Below are 19,742 nucleotides of genomic sequence, written 5' to 3'. Positions count from 1 at the left end.
TAACGTTCACGTGGTCTTCTTACCCTTCGCTGCATCGTGTTGAATCATGCCTTCCTTGCGCGGTGTCATTGTCGGCGACAGTCAGGTTAAATTCTTAAATAGGTCGCGCCTGCGCCTAATTGAGTCAGTTAAAACCTGCACTTTCAGTTTTGCTGGCTACAATGCAGTGCGACTGGCGAGAGCGGTCTCCACGATGCGCTTCGAGCGTGTCGATTTCGCCGTGCTTTATGTTGGCGGAAACGACCTTGATAGCAACGTGGATCCACAAGAAATATGCGACAACATCAAGGCGAGTGTACTGAAATCACAAAATTCTAAACATTAAGCGCTGATAGTTGTGATTTCCTTTAAATTTTAGGCCTTGGTTGTTCAACTCCAACGAGACGTGGCCCCCGTAGTGCTTGTTTTCAAGGTGCTCCCTCGCTGTCTAGAAGGTGCTGATGCGGAGCAGAAAATGAAAAAGCGTCGCTTGCTTAACCGCAAATTGACGGCTACGCTGAAGCGCATGCCGTGTCTGCGGATTTTGAACCCCGAGGTATGCACCCCCTTTGTTTAGCGGCATGCCGTTGCATACCGTCCGGAACATGCTTGGCTTATTTTTGACTCGGTTGAAAATTTTTTACTTTTTGTCGCTGCTCGCTGCGGTAGAAATGCAGACCGTTTGTCGTAGTTGTGTCTCCATTACAGAATCGCATTACTGCGGTGGACAAAGCAAGTGTTGAGGTACATACTGTGCGCACTTCACCCTTTGTTGGACGGTCGGAAATATTAGTCCCACTTTTCAGGGCAACTTCGCTACTCTGTAGCGGTGAAGTGTAATTCCAACAATTGAACATTCCTGTGTGGATATATGTTTCTGAACCACTTTAAGCATATTTTTTTCGTCCATTTCTTTGTCAAACAACGCGATATAGCGATTGCGCAGATTTACGTCCCTTTCTACAATGTTTGCGTCTGCGTAAGCAGGCGTTTGGTGTGTTGCGACACCACGTACCCGAGCACACGAGGGTTGGACCCTCCCGCGCGTAGCCGTGCGCGGCTTAGCCGTGTCCGGGGAAAAGGGGATCCTGGGGGTTGAGCCAATGCCGGGTGTTCGGACCTTTAAGCCCCCCCCCCCCCGGTGGAGGCAACACACCCCTTTGGCCTCGGCTTCACGTAGACGGCACCCCCGGACTGACCCACCCGGGGGAAATCGGTAGTTGCCTTTTCCTGTCTCTCTCTCCCTCCAGCCTTCGTCTTTTTCTCACTTTTTCATCTTTCCTGTCTTCTCCTAGCTTCCGTTTACTTCCAATATTTCCTGGCAGCAAGGGTTAACCTTGTGTGAATAACCAACCTAGGTTATCTCATATTTGGTTATAGTAACAACGTACAGCTGGCGTTTGCAGGACCTGTTTTTACAGTCCCTGTAACGTCCCCTTGTTGGGCTCCATGGTGGGTGGCTGGCGTTATTGCCGAAAACTTTCTACTATGGCAAATTCCTTCCCACCCCTCCTTGATCGCCCTCAGAAAAGAGGGCGCACCGAAGATGTATTCAAGTTCTTTGGTCGTGAAAGACCCAACTTCCCACGATTCCATGTTATTCACTCGGAAAAGTCAGACACACAAGTACGCACAATCTCCCCATTTCTAGTTTCAAAGTTCTTAACTGAGGCTCTTGGTCAAGGTTACAAGGCAACAAGGTTGGCAAGTGGAGATCTCCTCTTGGAGCTCCAGAATCTGAAACAATTTGAGAAGTTATCCAGTCTCGTGTCATTTGGGGACGTACAAGTGACAGTGACTCCGCACCGCACTATGAACACTTCACGCGGCGTTGTCTCAGATGATGACCTGCTTCAGCTGACAGAGGCAGAGCTCCTAGAGGGCTTCAATGAGCAAAATGTTGTTAATGTGAAAAGAATAAAGATGAGGCGCGATGGTAAAGAAATTGCAACCAAACACCTAATTCTCACCTTCAATTCAAGTGTCCTGCCCGAATCAATTGAGGCCGGGTACATAAAGCTCCGTGTCAGGCCTTACGTGCCTAATCCACTCCGATGTTTCAAATGTCAGCGCTTCGGCCACAGCTCGCAGAGCTGCCGAGGCCGCCAAACTTGTGCTAAATGCAGTGCCAAAGAACACACCACTGAAACCTGTGAGAACGCTCTCCGCTGTGTAAACTGCGATGGGGAGCACGCCGCCTACTCGCGGTCGTGCCCATCCTGGAAGAAAGAAAAGGAAATTGTTACAATTAAAGTCAAGGAAAACATCACTTTCAAAGAGGCACGCAGGCGGGTTTCATACCTGCCCAAGAAAAGCTTTGCCGAAGTGACGCGTCAGGGGGCAGCGTCACAACGGCCTCCGGCGGCTGTCCGACCCACACACAGTGAGTCGGCAGTTACGCCGTCTGCCCCTGCGGCGGTTGCAGCTAGCGCTGCTCCGCCAGCCGTGGAGAGGGGACCATCGATCCCGAAGGTGGGCGCAGCCGAGGCTGCCTCAACCTCCCAGGTCCCTTCCAGCGCTGGCAACGGCCGGCGCAGCCAAATCCCCCAAGGAGCCCCAACGACCTCCGGGCTGGTGGGCGCAGCGGTCTTGCCCTCCAAGGCGGGACTCTCCCTGATAACCTCTCGCTCGCAAGAGCACGTGTCCGGCGCCTCACAAGAGGCAATGGACACAACACCTATCCTCAAGGCGCAACTAGCGCCTAAGGAGCGGCGAGGCTCCCTCGAACGCTCCAGAAAAGGCAAAACTCCCGTTACAGGGCCTCGAAAGGGCTCTGTAATTTAATCTCCGTAATCTCCATAAACACTACTTCTGTTTCTGTACACACAGCACTTATTAACTTCCAATATGGATACACAAATAATTCAATGGAACGTCAGAGGTCTTCTCAGAAACCTTGACGATGTGCAAGAACTGATCCACAAACACAATCCAAAAGTGCTGTGTTTACAGGAAACACACTTAAAATCTATACACACAAACCTTCTCCGAAAGTACGTTACATTTCGCAAAGACCGCGAGGATGCTGTTGCATCATCTGGCGGTGTAGCCATTATTGCTGACAGAAGTGTAGCGTGTCAGCATTTAAAGCTCCAAACGGCCCTTGAGGCCGTGGCCGTTCGAGGCATACTTTTAAATAAACTCATTACCATCTGCTCTTTGTACATACCACCACATTATCAGCTTCACAGACGCGATTTAGAATCATTAATAGATGAGCTCCCAGAACCCTATATGATTCTCGGTGATTTTAATGCCCACAGTAGTTTGTGGGGCGATTCACGCTGTGATGCGCGAGGTCGCGTCATTGAACAGGTCATTTACTCCTCCGGAACATGTCTCTTGAATACGAAGAAGCCCACATATTTTAACCTAGCCAACAAGTCATACTCTGCCATAGATCTTAGCATTTTATCGCCGACGCTTTTACCCTATTTTAAATTTAATGTGCTTACCAACCCGTATGGGAGTGACCACTTCCCAATAACCCTAACCACGCCGAAACAAGATCAACTTCCCCCGCAGGTTCCTCGGTGGAAGATTGACTCAGCCGATTGGGAACGGTACCGAACTCTTACTCACATGACGTGGACTGAGATGTCTGGTATAGCCATAGATGATGCAGTTGCGTATTTTACAGCTTTTATACTGGATGCCGCCTGTAAATGTATTACGCAAACGAGCGGCATGGGTTCCAAGCGGCGTGTTCCCTGGTGGAACGATGCATGCAGGCAAGCACGGAGGAGCCAGAACAAAGCGTGGGCGATACTTCAAGATTCTCCAACTGCTGAAAACCTGGAAAACTTCAAACATGTCAAATCCCAGGCAAGGAGAACGCGCCGACAAGCAAGACGAGAGAGTTGGGCAAACTTTATATCAAGCATCAACTCCTATACAGATGAGAGAAAAGTCTGGAATAGAGTGAAGAAAGTTAATGGGCAACAAACGTATTCCTTACCTCTAGTAAATAGCCACGGAGAAAGCCTTGAAGATCAAGCCAACTTTCTTGGAGCACATTTTGAATACATATCGAGCTCCTCACACTACTCCGAAGCCTTCCTAAAGTACAAAACGCAAATAGAACGACAAAAGTTAGAAACAAAATCTGCTAAAAGTGCGGCGTACAATGAACCATTCTGCATAGCAGAACTGGAGGCAGCACTTAACTGTTGTCATACATCCGTCCCAGGTTCAGACCGCGTAATATATGAGATGTTAAAACAACTACCATCCGAAACACAGAAAACCCTCCTTTACCTTTACAACGTTATATGGTTTTCCGGCGAGATCCCTCCTGTTTGGAAGGAGGCTATTGTAATTCCAATTCTAAAGCAAGGAAAGGATCCGTCCTCTGCATCAAGCTACAGACCCATAGCATTAACAAGTTGCCTCTCCAAAGTTTTCGAAAAAATGATTAACTGTCGCCTGCTACACTTCCTCGAATCAAGCAATTTGCTCGACCCGTACCAGTGCGGGTTTCGAGAGGGTCGATCTACCAGTGACCATCTTATACGCATCGAGGCACGTATCCGTGAAGCTTTTGTCCATAAGCAGTTTTTCTTATCGGTATTCTTAGATATGGAGAAAGCCTATGATACAACGTGGCGGTTTGGGATATTGAGAGACCTCTCACAGTTAGGTATACGTGGTAATATGTTCAATGTCATCGAAAGTTATCTGGCTAATCGCACATTTCGTGTTCGAGTGGGCAATGTTTTGTCACGGAAATTTGTACAGGAAACAGGAGTGCCGCAGGGCGGTGTGCTCAGCTGCACGCTATTTATAGTAAAAATGAATTCTCTTCGACTACACATACCACTTAACATCTTCTATTCAACATATGTTGACGATGTGCAGATAGGATTCCAATCAAGTTCTCTTGCAATCTGTGAGCGACAGGTCCAGCTAACCCTTAACAGGGTCTCCAAATGGGCTGACGAGAACGGGTTCAGACTGAACCCACAAAAAAGCACGTGTGTCGTTTTCTCGAGAAAAAGAGGCCTGCACGCTGATCCTGAAATTCTGTTGCATGGTGAGCGTCTGCCTGTAAACAAGGAACATAAATTTTTAGGCATAATTTTAGACGCGAAATTAACCTTTGTACCGCACATAAAGTATCTCAAAATCAAATGTATGAAAACAATGAATATCTTAAAGGTGCTCTCACGCACAACCTGGGGCAGCGATAGAAAATGTCTCATGAACTTGTATAAAAGACTCATGCGCACACGACTAGACTATGGAGCCATAGTCTACCAGTCGGCTACTCCAACGGCTCTAAAGATGCTAGACCCTGTCCACCACTTAGGGATTCGCCTGTCCACAGGTGCCTTTAGAACAAGCCCAGTGGAAAGTCTGTACGTTGAATCGGATGAATGGTCACTTGAACTGCAGAGAACATACTCCTCTTTCATGTATTTTCTTAGAGTAAACGGAAACAGTCAGCACCCCGCGTATTACACCGTGAACGATCTGTCCAGTTGTCAACTTTTTCGCAACAGGCCCACAGTGGCAAAGCCTTTCTCACTGCGTGTCAGAGACCTAGCTGAAGAAACAAGAGTTCCCCTGCTTGAATACCACCTTATGTCCCCTGCTATACGGCCCCCACCGTGGCAGTGGCAACCAACAGAGTGTGATACATCCTTCATAACTGTTACAAAGCGCGCTCCTCTCGCGCATATACGAATGTACTTCTTGGAATTACAACACAAATATTCATGTCCTGAATTCTTTACAGACGCATCAAAGTGTAATTCTGGCGTATCTTACGCAGCAATCGGTCCATCCTTTTCGGATACCGGTGTTCTGCACACGAGCACAAGTATCTTTACAGCAGAGGCCTACGCCATATTGGCTGCCGTTAAACACATTAAAGAAAGTAATATCCCAAAGGCAATTATATACACAGATTCATTGCGCGTTGTAAACGCTTTGAAAACTGTCAAAAAATATAAAAACCCTATCATTGTATCTCTTTACTCAGCATTACTAACCACCTATGCTTCCAAGCAGCAAATCGTGGTATGCTGGGTGCCGGGGCACCGCGAGATTGAAGGAAACGTGTTGGCTGACCAGCTAGCCACATCCATCCACGCGAACGCTGCAGACATTTCCATGACTGTCCCTGTAATGGACCTTAAGCCCTCCATAAGGAAAGCGCTCAGGGCTTTCTGGCAGCGGTTGTGGGATAAAGAAACAGAAAATAAACTCCATGTTATCAAGCCATATCTTGGCAACTGGCCGCCGGTATCAAAGAACCGCCACACGGAAGTAATACTTTGCAGGCTTAGAATAGGACATACATACAGTACACACGCATACCTCTTGTCAGGTGGTGATCCACCCATGTGTGATAAGTGTGGTGAGCCACTTACCGTGCTTCACATCCTGATACAATGCAGACAATTAGATGCAAATAGGAAAAAGCATTTTCCATTACCTCACCGGCAACAAATTCCACTTCATCCTCAAATGATTATAGGCATATCCCTTATGAAAATATGAGATGAGTTTCACATGAAAGTCTGACGAGTTTTGACATCACAGCCATTAGACTTTCTGATGAGTTTCTTTGGAATTTTCTGATGTATTCCTAATGTCGTTCTATAACATATTGGCCACCGTCTTTCTGTAGAACTCTTGACGAGTGCTTTTCTTGTGAGCATGAAATGTCTTCCTAATGTGCGCTCCAAAGCAGTTTTCTTGTGACTTTCTCACGTCTTCCTAGCGAATCTCTAATGAGCTTATACATTAGACTGCCGGTGCTCGTATTACTCCTATAACAAAATTGGCCACCACGTGTGGTAACATTTTCTCATGTGTCCCAATGGCAGTCAGACCTTATTTAAATATGTTACCTGTGCGTGACTATCTTTGGTGCTATATATATGCAGCCTGTATGCATGTATGTCCAGTGAAGATGCAGCACTTCTGACATGTACATGGGCATTACATATGCTGCATGTTAGACATTACTCAACGAAAGAAATTTAACAAAAACATTTATTGGGCATATCAATGCTTCCTTAAATGCAGAAGGAGGTTAAATGAAAGGAAAACACAGTATCAGCCTGGTTACGGATGTGATATCTCCCTTTCATTTAATCTCGCTACTTATCACTGAGGAGAGGCTGTTCTTGAGGTGGAGTGTCGTCATCTTGAAGTAAGTGCATGTGTACCCTGCATGGTAGAAAGGACAGATAATTAACAAAACTTGGCAATCAACCACAGAAATACACGCTGTATCACTTGCTACAGAACGGTCTGGAGACGTTATAGCTAGTTCTGCGAAAAATTTATGTGGTGTCGGTTCACACAAAGTTGAGGAACCACTGTGTGGCCTTTGGGTGCAGCAGTAACTACAGTAAGCAGAAATTGCTCTTGGCTGAACAAATGTGCAACATGGATCAGCTGTGGCGTGTGTACATGTCGTGAACTACTTCAGCTACATCGGTTTCCACTTGACAAAGGACAGCAGTGTCTGTGGATTGCTAGCGTGAATGAGAAATTCTCACTAATTACTTGGCATGGAAATAAGCGTAGGAGTGTTTGTGTATGGGCAACCCAATGCATCCCAGAGACATCCAAGTGCCAGTCGTTATAGAATATTTGCATCAGCTACGGGCACAGTTCTCATACATTCCAAGCCTACTATGTCATGCATGTGTTGGCCTCCTGAATGATGGCATATATCCCATTCAAGAAATACACCACACCATGTCTGGGGTTTTTTATCATTTACACCCGAGCACTGCTTTCAGAGGGAGGGCACAAGTTGAAAAACAAATGCGTAGAAGCATGACAAACAAGCTTGCATAAAAATAATTTAATAAATAAGCATGGTGGTTGCTATGCCACGTCATTAGAGAGTATTCCTCTTTGTCATGCAATCATAATGAGCGTCGACTGACACACGTCCCATTTTTGGCTGTGGTATTCTTCACTGATTTTGTTGTATCAGTCGGTTGCCATAGGCGAACGAAACAGATAAACAAGCTAAATCCAGTGCACAGCTTGTCGTGTCAATGCATGGTCAAATAAGACGAGCACACTGGTCCTTTGAGTGAATTATGGTGCCCTCCTAGGCGCATGCTGAGGCACCGGCTAGTCAGCGTGCCCGATGTACATTGGACCAAATATGCACGTGATCAAAAGAGTAGCCTACATTAACCCTGAAAGATACGAGACAAATTTTGGGTATTTTTAACTAAGCAAGCCTCCAATGCCTGGGTGCCTTTGTCAATTCACTTGTGGACTGCAATGCACGTATATTTTCAGCAAAAATAAATTAGGCAGCATATGCACAACAGTCATGTTGTATGGTCTCCCTTCCCTCGCTGCGCAAATTTTGTCCTGAAAAGTTACATGAACTGATTGAATTGAACATTTAATCGAGAAACGCAAGGAGGCAAGCGAGGCTTGCTTGGTTAAAGGTAGCACCAAATTTGTCCAGTGCGTGTCAGAGGCACTGTGCTGTATTCCTTTCACGTGTGGTCAAATGTACATAGCGCAGACTGGCTGGTGCCTAAATATGTACCTGTGAGATCCCCATATTTCATTCAAAAGACCAGTATGCTCGTCCGACTTGGCCACACATATCTGCAATGGGGCTTCAGCCCAGATTAGGATTGTTTATCTGTTTTCACCCATGGCTGAAAATTGGCAAGAGAAATCAGTCAGGCGCACCACATAAATAACAATAAGTGTGAGCCAGCCCCCATTATCAATGCATGAAGAAAGGCATCCTTTGTAGATTACAAGGGATAGAAATTAGTCTGTGCCTATTTACTTCTTTTTATGCAGACACCATTTACTATGATTTTATGCCTTTGAATTATAACTTCTGCCATCCCTCTCAAATTAACTGGTGCACAACACAAGTGCACATCCAGTGCTATTTTTGTTAGTCCTTCCAATTTTTGTTAGTCCTTCCTTCCAAACTTAAACAGTCAGTTGTTAGCCAAGGTCATGTTGCATAGTCTCCCTTCTCTCACTGCGTAAATTTTGTCCTGAAATGTTACATGAACTGATTGGTAAATTCAAATGGACACTACAAGTTTCGCCGAGTGGACACAGCTGGTTCTCAGAAATGCACAAAAACAGTGATGGGTATCTGTTGGCATCCTCTAGTGTGTGCAAACTAGCTGTGACATTGCTGCAGTAAACACACTCACAACTGCTACAATGCCTACCAGCATGAATAAGGGCAGCTTGCAAAGAAAAGAATACGAAGAAAGTGAGAGAAAAAATAGAAAGCTTACCAGAAAACACCTCACTACTTAAGTAACTGCAGCACAATGAATACTGGCCTTCCTATTTCATTTCAAGAAATTCTAGTTCATCAAATGTGTATTTGCCAGTGACAGTTATTCTGAGAACAAGACAGACATGATTGTAAATATCAATGTTAAACAATGGTAGGCACACTGCGTGCTGAGACCTGTGACATATATGGCACACTACACTTCGAATTCTTACATGGACAAAAACAGCACATGTGTGTATCATAAGCAGAAATGAAAACAGGGAAATATGGGCTACAGCATAAGAAACAGTTCCAAACAAATAAAACCAAGATAAAAAGAAACATACTGTGTAATAGGCAAAAATAAAATGGACTTAGAGCCAAGCAATTGATGCGAGAAAAATACTAAACGTCAGGACATGTGACGTGTAGTTTTAACAGAACAAGATAATGTGTGCATAATATCTACAAACACAAATAAGCAGCAAGTGGAATGATGTTGCAGAAATATTTAGCCTATTTAGCAAGATGCATTAAGTAATATGTCGTTACACTTATCCACTAATGATACCGAGATCCTACTTTTGTGAACACGTACACTTAAAGCATACCTGACATATCCATCCAGATTACACGCCGTGTTGCTGCAGCCATGGCCACGGGTTATGTGGACACTGTTGTGGGTCACGGCTTCACCACTACAAAGAGAATTCTGTGTTAACTTATAGCTGTGGCACAGTAAGACTATCACATAGTGAACACATGCAAGGAGCATGTAAAAACAGTCATGAAAACAATGCATGCACTGGTGCAGGGTGGCAACAGAGCACAAAGTCAAAGTTACTGATGAATGTCACGATAACAGGGACCCCTTCAACAAGGCAAAATTTCACACGCAGGAGCAGCAGCGCATTACATGAATGTTTGTTTACATAACGATTCTAGAGTTTCCTTCATAACTCAAGTAACTATCCCTTGTAATGTTTACTTACGTCGAAGTTATGGCAACACCCCTTCAAAACAAACCTGTACTAGTAGCACGCTGTGATTGCTTACATTTTTTTTTCCCCAATACTGCTCGTAAACCGAAAACCTTGTAAACAGAGATTATCTACAACGTCGAATCATTTATAAGCGAGGAAACGTCATAGCAGTAAGAATCGGTCAAGAGGTAGATGAGTCGTTATCATGCGACTTCAGCAGAAAAACGGGAGCTCACGCACAAGCGCGCATGATGAACACGATTATTTCTGAACGTAATCTTTCTCATCAGAAGAAAACGCTTATCAAGATTTTCAATTCTGCATTATGGCAATTAATTCGCGCAACTAAACTCTGACACCCAGCAAGCATCGGCATAGGTTTCACTGTTGTCGTGGGAGTTCTCTTTCCTACGTTCGCAAGGCACCCTATGCCCACACGAGAAGCACGCACAACACGTGTGTAGTTAGCAAGCACGGTTACTCACCTTTTGAACGGCCCGACGCGGTCGAAAAGCGCCCTCCAAGTTGCCAGTGCTTCGATGCTACTCCCAGCAGACATACCGGTGCATAGTGGACGAGCAGTGGCACGCTAACAACACGCATTATTTCTTCGCGACGTCCACCGAACTTTCCACGACAACCAGAGACAAAGGGAACGCACTCCACAGCATGAACATCGTTGGTCCACATTTCGCTGGCGCGCCACGCACACGGCGAGTTTGCAGCGAGACACAAGTTGTCTGTGGCGCTTATGCGCACGCGAACTAAGTCACATTTGGTTACAGCAAACACAAAAACACACGATCTAACAAGCACATCGTTGCAGCTCGCACACCCGACCGACTCGAAAACAGAGCGACAGGCTGATTGGATTGGATTGGATAGGAAACGGGACGGTAGGTGGCGCCACGAACAGGTCGGTTGGGGCCAGCCAATGTCTCGGCTAGCGTCATCTGAGGATTTGTGCGGCTGCCTAATTGCGCATAGCTGTTGCAAGACAAAGAGAACCAAAGATAAGTCTATATTGTAAGCTATAGCTTGGCATAGAAAGAAATTCTATAACGCATTTTCAATTTGAATCGCTTCGGCTATCTGCAGCCAGCAAAAGCATGGCCTTCGAGATCTGAAAATGTTAACCCTATAGAAAGCCGTTGCGGTGACGCTATTCGAACGATTTTCACTTCAGTTACCTCTCATAAAAACCGTGAATTACGCATTTCGCTGCTCCCCGTGCTACCTGGGCCGTCACTTCAATTTAAATAACTTCCTGCTGTCGTTCACATCAACTATATAGCCTCAGACATCGTTGACGCGATCTCCGAGCGACACATGTGCAGTGTGCGATGTTTTAGTGCCCGTTGCAACAGTGTCAGTCGGAAATCATCAAATCTGCTCGTGTGGCGCAGCTTACACCCCTGTCGTCCGTATCTTGCTTTCGTGTTGCCGTGTTTAACGTGCGCGGGTTGCACTCCTGTCGCTCGTGCCTTCCGTGTTGATCGTGCTACCCACGAAGATTCCTCGAAAAACCCACATGTCTCGGCAGCGTGCATTTGTCCTATGTGGTATATGCCAGAAGTGTGCGCTGGCGTACGATGTGCGTGCAACCAAGTACTACAGTGCGTTCCAGCAAATAGACGCTGCCGCTTACGCGCAGTTTCTTTTCCTTTTCTTTTTTTTCCCCGTCGTGCTTGCTCAGTGGCTATGGTGGTGTTGGGCTGCTGAGCACGAGGTCGCGGGATCGAATCCCGGCTTCGGCGGCCGCATTTCAATGGGGGCGAAATGCGAAAACACCCGTGTACTTAGATTTAGGTGCACGTTAAGAACCCCAGGTGGTCGAAATTTCCGGAGTCCTCCACTACGGCGTGCCTCATAATCAGAAAGTGGTTTTGGCACGTAAAACCCCATAATTTTTTACGCGCAGTTTTCCATGTCATGATCATGTCAATCTGCAGAATTGTCGGTTTGCCACTTAAAGACTAGTAACACATCCGAGTAATCGAACTGCCCAGAACAAGGCATACGCTATAGTTTGGCACTGTTTACCAAATGTGATAACGGGGTAACACAATCTTACAGTGCTCTTTAAAAAGGAAAGAAAATGACGTCGTTGTTTTGTGCCTAGCCCTGATATATCGGAAGCGTTTCCAGAGTACTCGGCGCTCACGCTGTGTTATATCGTTTTCTTCATTTTTGTCTCTTAGACTGCCCCCAACGATGAATCAAAACGACTCCCAGCAAAGGCCAAGGGTCCGAGTGTCTTAATTAACTGTATCCTAATTAATGGTACCTTACTTAACATCGTCTTCATTAACACCAATGCTCATGAGTTCGACTCCCACCAAGAGTCATGGGTCCGAGTGTTTTCATCAACTATATCTTAATTAGCTGTACATTAATTAGCATCGCCTTCATTAACGACAACGTTCGTGGGCACAACTCCTACACAAGATCATGGGTTCGAGTGTTTTCATTAACTATATATTAATTAAATATGCCTTAATTAACATAAACTTTACCAACTAAGGCCGTGGGATCGAGTGCCTTAAGTGACTCTATTAATTAACAGTAAATTAATTAACATCGCCTTCATTAACAACAAAGGTCGTGGGTTCGATTCCCACCCAAGGTACTGGGTGCGAGTGACTTGTCTGTTAGATCTTAATTAACAGTGCATTAATTAGCACCATCATCATTAACAAAAGTCGTGGGTTCGAGTGCCTCAAATAACTGTATCTTAACTGTGCTCAATTAACACCGCCTTCATTAACAACAATGTTCGTGGGTTCGATTCCCACACAAGGTAATGAGTTCGAGTGACTTAATTCCTAGGTCGTAATTAACTGCGCCTTAATTAGCATCGTCATCATTAACAAAGGTCGTGGGTTCGAGTGCCTCAAATAACTGTATCTTAACTACGCCTTAATTAACAGCGCCTTCATTAACACCAAAGGTCGTGGGTACGAGTGTCTTAATTAACGACATAATAATCAGGTGCACATTAATTAACATATTAATTAACATGCTTCGACTTCCAATAAGGGTGGTACGTGCGTTCGAGTGCATTAATTAACTATATCTTCAATAACTGTCTTAATTAACGGTATCTTAACACCAAAGGTCGTGGGTTCGTAGCCTTAATTACCGCCAAAGGTAGTGGGTTTAACTCCCATGAAAGGTTGAGAGTTTGTAACCTCTTTGTACATCGAGTGCTCAGGCCGACAATGCCGGATTTTCCGGCTCATGAGCCATTTAATGCTATCGCATTACAAAGAATTTTTCACGACTTGGCATCCTACACATTCATACGTGATGTACTTTGACATTAGCAATAACACAAAAAAGCTGTATACTCCTCTCATCAGAAATCTTAAGGTGCATTGTCATTTGAGTCTCTGATGTACTTGTGATGCCAAAAAACATTAGACGATGCATTCCTTATGCATGTCTGATGTCACCTTAGGAACACATCACGTCCTCTACAGAAACTCATGGTTCATTTTCATAAGGGGAACCTTTCTTCAAACATGAATCCCTGTTTAGATTTTTAAAAGATGTAGGTAGTTTCCATATTATAGCCCCAGGAAATCCGTAGCACAGCCTCTAACAGAGGTTTCTGCTGCGGTAGGTGCAATAAAAGAAAGCACCTGCCTCTCAGCCTTTGTACTCAAAGGCCCCCGGAGGCATTAGTGCTGTTTAGATATTCTCGCATTCTAGCTCCATGATCACTTATCACGCGTACTATATCCAGAGACCACTACATGTATCACTATCATAATTTTATGCTGTATCCTATTTTACGCTTCCATGTCACTGATTGATTTTAGGCCACTTTACAGCCATGTTACATTCCACCATCGCCACTCACAAATCAGCGCTTAACACAACATTATCAGTCATGGCGCTCTTTGGCCATACCTGGCCCTTGCGCCACTAAACAACACACATCCATCCATCCATCCTTCATTCAAACCACCATAGCGGCAAATGGACTCTTTTGATCGAAATTCCGTGTTTTCATAATAGCTGGATTTTGGTGCGGTTAGATGCCTAAATTTCTGGTGCCCATAGCTACCAAAACAGGTGATCAAATTAATAGCATCGCGAACAAACCACATTGCTAAATATGAGAACTGCATAGCCCTCAAGGATTTTCAAGGATTTTCAAGAAGCATCTTTTTTCTAAGATCCCTTGCGATAGTGGAAAGCCCTGAATGAGGATTCTCATACAAAGCATGCTGGATAAGTATAATGAAAACTTGCACAAACTTCATGTATAATGTACTGGCTACACTGGATGCTTGTAATCGTATTACAGGTGACCACGAGTAGGTAGAAACAGACCTTGAGGCTGTATACTGGGACGTATTCCCTTTTTGCTATTACAGAATGGTCAGCTTTGAGATTTTACGTTATGTGAAAAATACTTCACAAAAAAAGCACTTGTAATGTCTTGGACACAAAGCAATCTGTTCTCTGTTTGCGTCCATGAAAGGGTTAAGATGCACACACTATTCAGAGGTAAGACCATGTTCATAGTTTCTAAAACGAAACCCTTTTTGACTCTTCCTTGATCAGTGAGTGGTGGCTGCTGCAGTCCTGCCAATATTGGTCACTGTGTGCCTGGCACTGGATATGTGCTACTTGGCATGTGTCCAAATAGGAACTTAGATTACCGGTTAAGTGCAGCTCAACATGTACCACTGGGTAGACAAGTAGAACAAGAGGAAAGAAATTAAGTATACAACAGAAAATTTAAAAAGTCAGCCACAGACAAGTCGGAAAGCCAGCCTCAAAGGCAGCCGAGTGTGGACAAAAATGAACTAGACACCAGGGCATGCATTGAGTGTTGAGCTATAGAAGTGAACGAGTGATTACATATTACTGAACATTACAAAGGCTTCACTTATAGCCGATTTTCACGTATGCATGGAATCTGCTAACTTTTCTATGCAAAACTCTACCGGAAAGTATATATTGCATCGATTGGTTAATACATTTTCTAGCATATTTTCTTGTTTTCAGCCAACACACACATCCCTGTTATATGAAACAGATCACTGTAGATGGATGCCACAAGCATATTACAAGAACTGTGAATTGGAAGCTGTTAGCTACCTGTGGCACAAAGTCATGCTACATATAGTCTTTGTGTGCACATTGACTTCATATGTTTTACTAATTTGACTGGCTCCTATTACGCTCAGACTGGATAGCAATAACTCACAGGCCACCTTACGTTTGAGCTACTCGAAAGCCTGCGAAAGCTGGAGGTACATTCATAAAAGTTCATAAGTCCATGGCATTAGTGAAAATTTTAAACCTTTTCTGTTACAGCCATGCGCTGTCAGAAGTGTCTCAATGCATTGCATTGGTTGAACAGGCACGTATTGGCTGTACCACTTGGATTTCAGCGTGAATGCGTAAGCTAGATAAAAACATTCTACCATATCTTGCATCTAAACTTTTGCTCACGAGTGGGAAATGCTGTTTCTGTTGTAATAGATGTGGCTTGCACACAAGGCATGCGCATGCTAAATTTCTGGGTAAAAAAAAAAGCAAAGCTATGTTGCATGAACAGAAGGTGCTGCAGCCACATAACCTGACCTTTGATCTTCATTGCGCTCACAGATTGAAGGGATGGAACTAAGTGAATGTCTTTTAAATGCTTGATTTCAGCCAGTTAAATTCGCCAACACGGGGATTCAAACCATGGGTGTCCATCTGCTGTTAGGCTGGACTCTATTTAATAAGAACACTAACTACTGCATTCATTGGTGCTGACAGATATCAAGTCAGTTGTAGTTCAGCATACTGTATTCCGTTTGTCACCAAAATGATTGAGAACCGCTTGAGATCCTTCGATGTCAGCATCCTCGTAATCAGTGGGCACCCCATAAGAAAAACACACAAGGTAAATCTTGAATGGTATCCTTGCAAGTGCAGAAAGTTCTTGAGATATGGGATCAGGTGACACGAGCAAGTGTGAGAAGGCTAGGCCACAGAAACTCGCGTTTCTGATTTGTGCACTATTTGTTCAGCCACGTTAAAATGTGTGGAGCTTTAAGATGTGAGGAGCCTAGACATCTAAAAGACTAGGTAGAAGCAAGCAACTTGAACGCGCTACCAAGCCAAAAAAAAATGTGCAAGTGTAAGCTGTTCATTTTGACTCTAAAGGCACGTTCACACCGAAGACGGGGCAGCTAAAGCAGGCAAACCTCCTCGCCAGGCGCAAAATGAGGCGGCGTCCAATCGCTCGCGGACCAATTTTTTTCCCGCCCGCTGGAGCCTTCCGCTTTGCCACAGCCATTCGGAACACGAGACGACGGTGGCGCAGTAACGACGCCGGTGTGCCCGTGATGAGGATGGACGACAGGTGCCACGAGATGGCGAGACGTGCGCCACAAAAACATTAGATGCTCCGCCTCCTCGGCGGTGCGGGCAGCCATGCAAGCTGTCCAGTCTGAACAGGCCCGCACGCTCACCGCGTTGAAAATCCGCCGAATGTGCCTGTAATGTCCATGTTTGTGCTCCAGACTGTACATATCGCAGTGATCTGAATACATTACAAACAGTTGTCCCAATTGCACTCCTCTTTTTTTTCCCCCTCCAGCATCGATTTCTCAATGCATCTAAGGAGCCGAGGCGCCCCATGTTTGCTGACGATCGGTACCATGTGCACAGGGGCCGAGGAATCGACCAGTTGGCAAAGATCGTTGTTAATGGTCTTGCTCAGCAGTTTGGCCATTGTGTCAAGTCACCTGCACGTGCTGAACCAGGCGCTGTCTACAAGGCAGTCAAGTGCTGCTTCTACAACACCAAGGGCCACAAATCATATGAATGCGTGAAGTTTTGTAGGCCAGCTTCTCGGCACCTGTCAACACAACACTAAATGTTGCCTGCCATCAAACGGCGCCTTTTCAGGGCCACCCATACGTTGTCCGGCAGGTTTGAGATGCTCCTGACCGTTGCCCTCTCAATTTTCCTGCTTAGCTAGGAATCGCTTTGCTTAGCAAGGTATGTCAGGAAGGTAAGGATGCACATCTGGCATAATGCTAGGATTTTTCCTTCCAATTGCATACTTATAGTTTCTGCAATAACATATGCAGAGCACTGCTGAGACCATGCAGTGCAAAAGGGATAAGAATTGTAGTATAACTGTTACTGATAGTGAGGGTGTTTGTACAATATACAGGGTGTTTTAGCTAACTTGTGCCGAGGCTCTAAAAGAGAAAGAACGAAAGAAACTAAGCCTGCAGTACTCAAATGCAATCAATTCAGTTGACTGCCCTTTAGAGCAACTTCAATACTGACGGCTTATTGAGAAATATCTAACTGCTTTATTTTTATGAATATAGCCGCTGTGGTTATTTTTTCAGCACAAAAGAAAGTGCACGAAATCGGAAAAAGTACCATGCAACTATGCACTTTTGAACAGTGACGCGAGTGCTCTCATACATGCATTAAACAAATGAGCAATGTGGCATGCAGACAGGATGTAAACAATATGCAGATCCAACACACTGACAATTATTTAAGCTAAGCTTTCTTTGCTGTTTGTGTTCGTTGATGGCATTTGGCAGTGATGTATTAAATGTTACCTTGCGTGCAACACTTGTGTTTGCAGTACACAGGGAGACATGCGCTCCAACGCTCGAGGTGGTGTTGTGCACTATTCATATCCTGCAAGAGTAGTGGCACTGTCATTTCCTCACACGGCACATCGCATGATGTGTGAGGTAAACAAATCCTTTTATTGAATCCTTAGGAGAAATAGTTGCTTCCTGTGCCCGACGGACCAGCGCCTGCTGGCCTGTGTACACAGGCTTATGTCACACAGCATGACCTCCCAGTGTTGCAGTGTGGGGACATTGCTTGAAGTTTCGATGCTGGACTACTACTTGCGTACTGTCGTTTTGACGCCGTGGTGCTGTATTGCAGCTTTGCATCCTGTGCCAATTGTTGGCATGGACACACTTCCCATGTTTATTTTTCATAAATAGCATAAACATGCCATACCATACCTTGAATTATCATTATAATATTTTTAGTTTGCCCACAACTGTCACCATGTCTAGTTGTAGTGCTTTCTTTTCCATACAAAGGGTGCTTTCTGACGGCATCTTTACCTTCTCCCGTGATCATTCAGCGAGCACAAGGTAAGCACGGCAGCTTCCGCAATACTTTTGTCTAGGCACACTACTCCCAATGTATCCTTAGCACTGAAATAAAACGCCGCTCATTGCTCAAAGCAGCTTCAGTATAGATTGGCATAGGGCAATATATAGGCATAGACATGTGGCAGTATACAACTTTCTATAGCCATAAAAGGCAACCTAGCCTAGTGCGGCATCTCGATGCTCGTAAAAACATTCAACTCCGTGTATCTCCAAATAACTAAGCTTAAGCAGACACTGTCAAAATCCGCTCTTGTCACGGTGAGTTGGTGCGGGAACTTAAATGTCGCTATTCCTTCACTTTTGTGTCTTATGTTTTTGCTAAGGCTCTTGCCACAGTTAAAGTTGCTCTTGTGGTATTTTAGAAGGGTAATTTACTAATCACCTAGGCGATGTCATTTCCTTCATTTGGTTGCACTGTATGCATCAGTGCAATAAATGGGTCAAACGGCTTAATACGAAATGTCGCCAGGCCATTTTGGCACGACGCTTGTGGATAACATTTTGGTGTGGCTTGGGCGAGACTGAAAGAAATTGACACATACAAGCACAAAGGCCAGGCACTGTTCCCTTGTGGCCTGCACAACCACTAGAATAGCAGCTAGTCTTATCAATTCATACTGAGTATCACAAAGTGTAACATTGCAAGAACTGTAGCTCGGTGGATGAGACAAGGCACTTACAGCTGTAGCTGAAACATGTGGTGTGATCAACATGAACAAGGTTACAATACTCTACACCCTTTTTGTATTTGTTTTTAACTTTGCCCACAATCTGATTACAGCTTTCCAGAGTTCCTTGGAAAATCCTCCCAAGCACCTGCCATGTACATTGCCCCTCCTCCTCGATGTGGCGTACAAGATGGCAGCAGCAGCTGTGGGAACAGTTGAAGAGGCGAAGAAAGGTCCACTTTATAATAGGTTGTATGTAAATAAAACTGATCGAACTCAACCGATTCGGCTTCCACTTTTGTCAAGACAATTGTCAGCAAAGCAATGGAGCAATTTCAGTAGGGCGATACTAATAAATAGTGCATAGAAATTCTTGGAAGCCCCGTCAGCTTTCTTGCTGTTAACAAGCTGTGTTGGTGAGGTGGTTTAGGCAGGGAATGCCAATTCATGAGGGATGGTCATGGCCACCATGTTCAATGTATGTGCAGCATTAATCAGTTCTCTAGACCTAGTGCACTAATGTCACATGATGCATTTTCAAACCTCGCATGCTTTCTTTGGGGCTGAGAAAATTAATGAAGCATGAAACTAAAATCGGCATGTTGCAGTTTTCAATTAACCATCACTTCATTTGTCCATTCTTGAAACAAATTTTATTGTACCAAATGCATACAGAATGAATTTGTGGAAT

At 44.8% G+C, this 19,742-nt stretch overlaps 1 protein-coding gene and 1 long non-coding RNA gene across 2 annotated transcripts in view; one reads left to right on the top strand and one right to left on the bottom strand.

Moving 5' to 3' along the window:
- Nucleotides 1-19,408, top strand: part of LOC139047042 (uncharacterized) — a 30,895-nt gene extending 11,487 nt beyond the window's left edge. Inside the window, exons 4-5 of the mRNA XM_070520985.1 lie at nucleotides 399-535; nucleotides 16,709-19,408. Of these exons, the coding sequence (XP_070377086.1) occupies nucleotides 399-535; nucleotides 16,709-17,095 (524 nt within the window). The 3' untranslated portion in view covers nucleotides 17,096-19,408. The remainder of the gene's footprint in view (nucleotides 1-398; nucleotides 536-16,708) is intronic.
- On the bottom strand, nucleotides 6,964-11,073 carry LOC139061230 (uncharacterized). Its single transcript, XR_011515265.1, has 3 exons — nucleotides 10,692-11,073; nucleotides 9,835-9,921; nucleotides 6,964-7,158 (listed from the first exon to the last, which is right to left on the bottom strand). It is a non-coding gene; the product is annotated as an uncharacterized lncRNA (long non-coding RNA).
- Nucleotides 19,409-19,742: the final 334 nt, after the last annotated feature.

This window comes from Dermacentor albipictus, chromosome 6 (genome assembly GCF_038994185.2).
Source record: "Dermacentor albipictus isolate Rhodes 1998 colony chromosome 6, USDA_Dalb.pri_finalv2, whole genome shotgun sequence".
Lineage (NCBI taxonomy): Eukaryota > Metazoa > Arthropoda > Arachnida > Ixodida > Ixodidae > Dermacentor > Dermacentor albipictus.
This window is presented reverse-complemented; position numbering and strand designations above follow the sequence as displayed.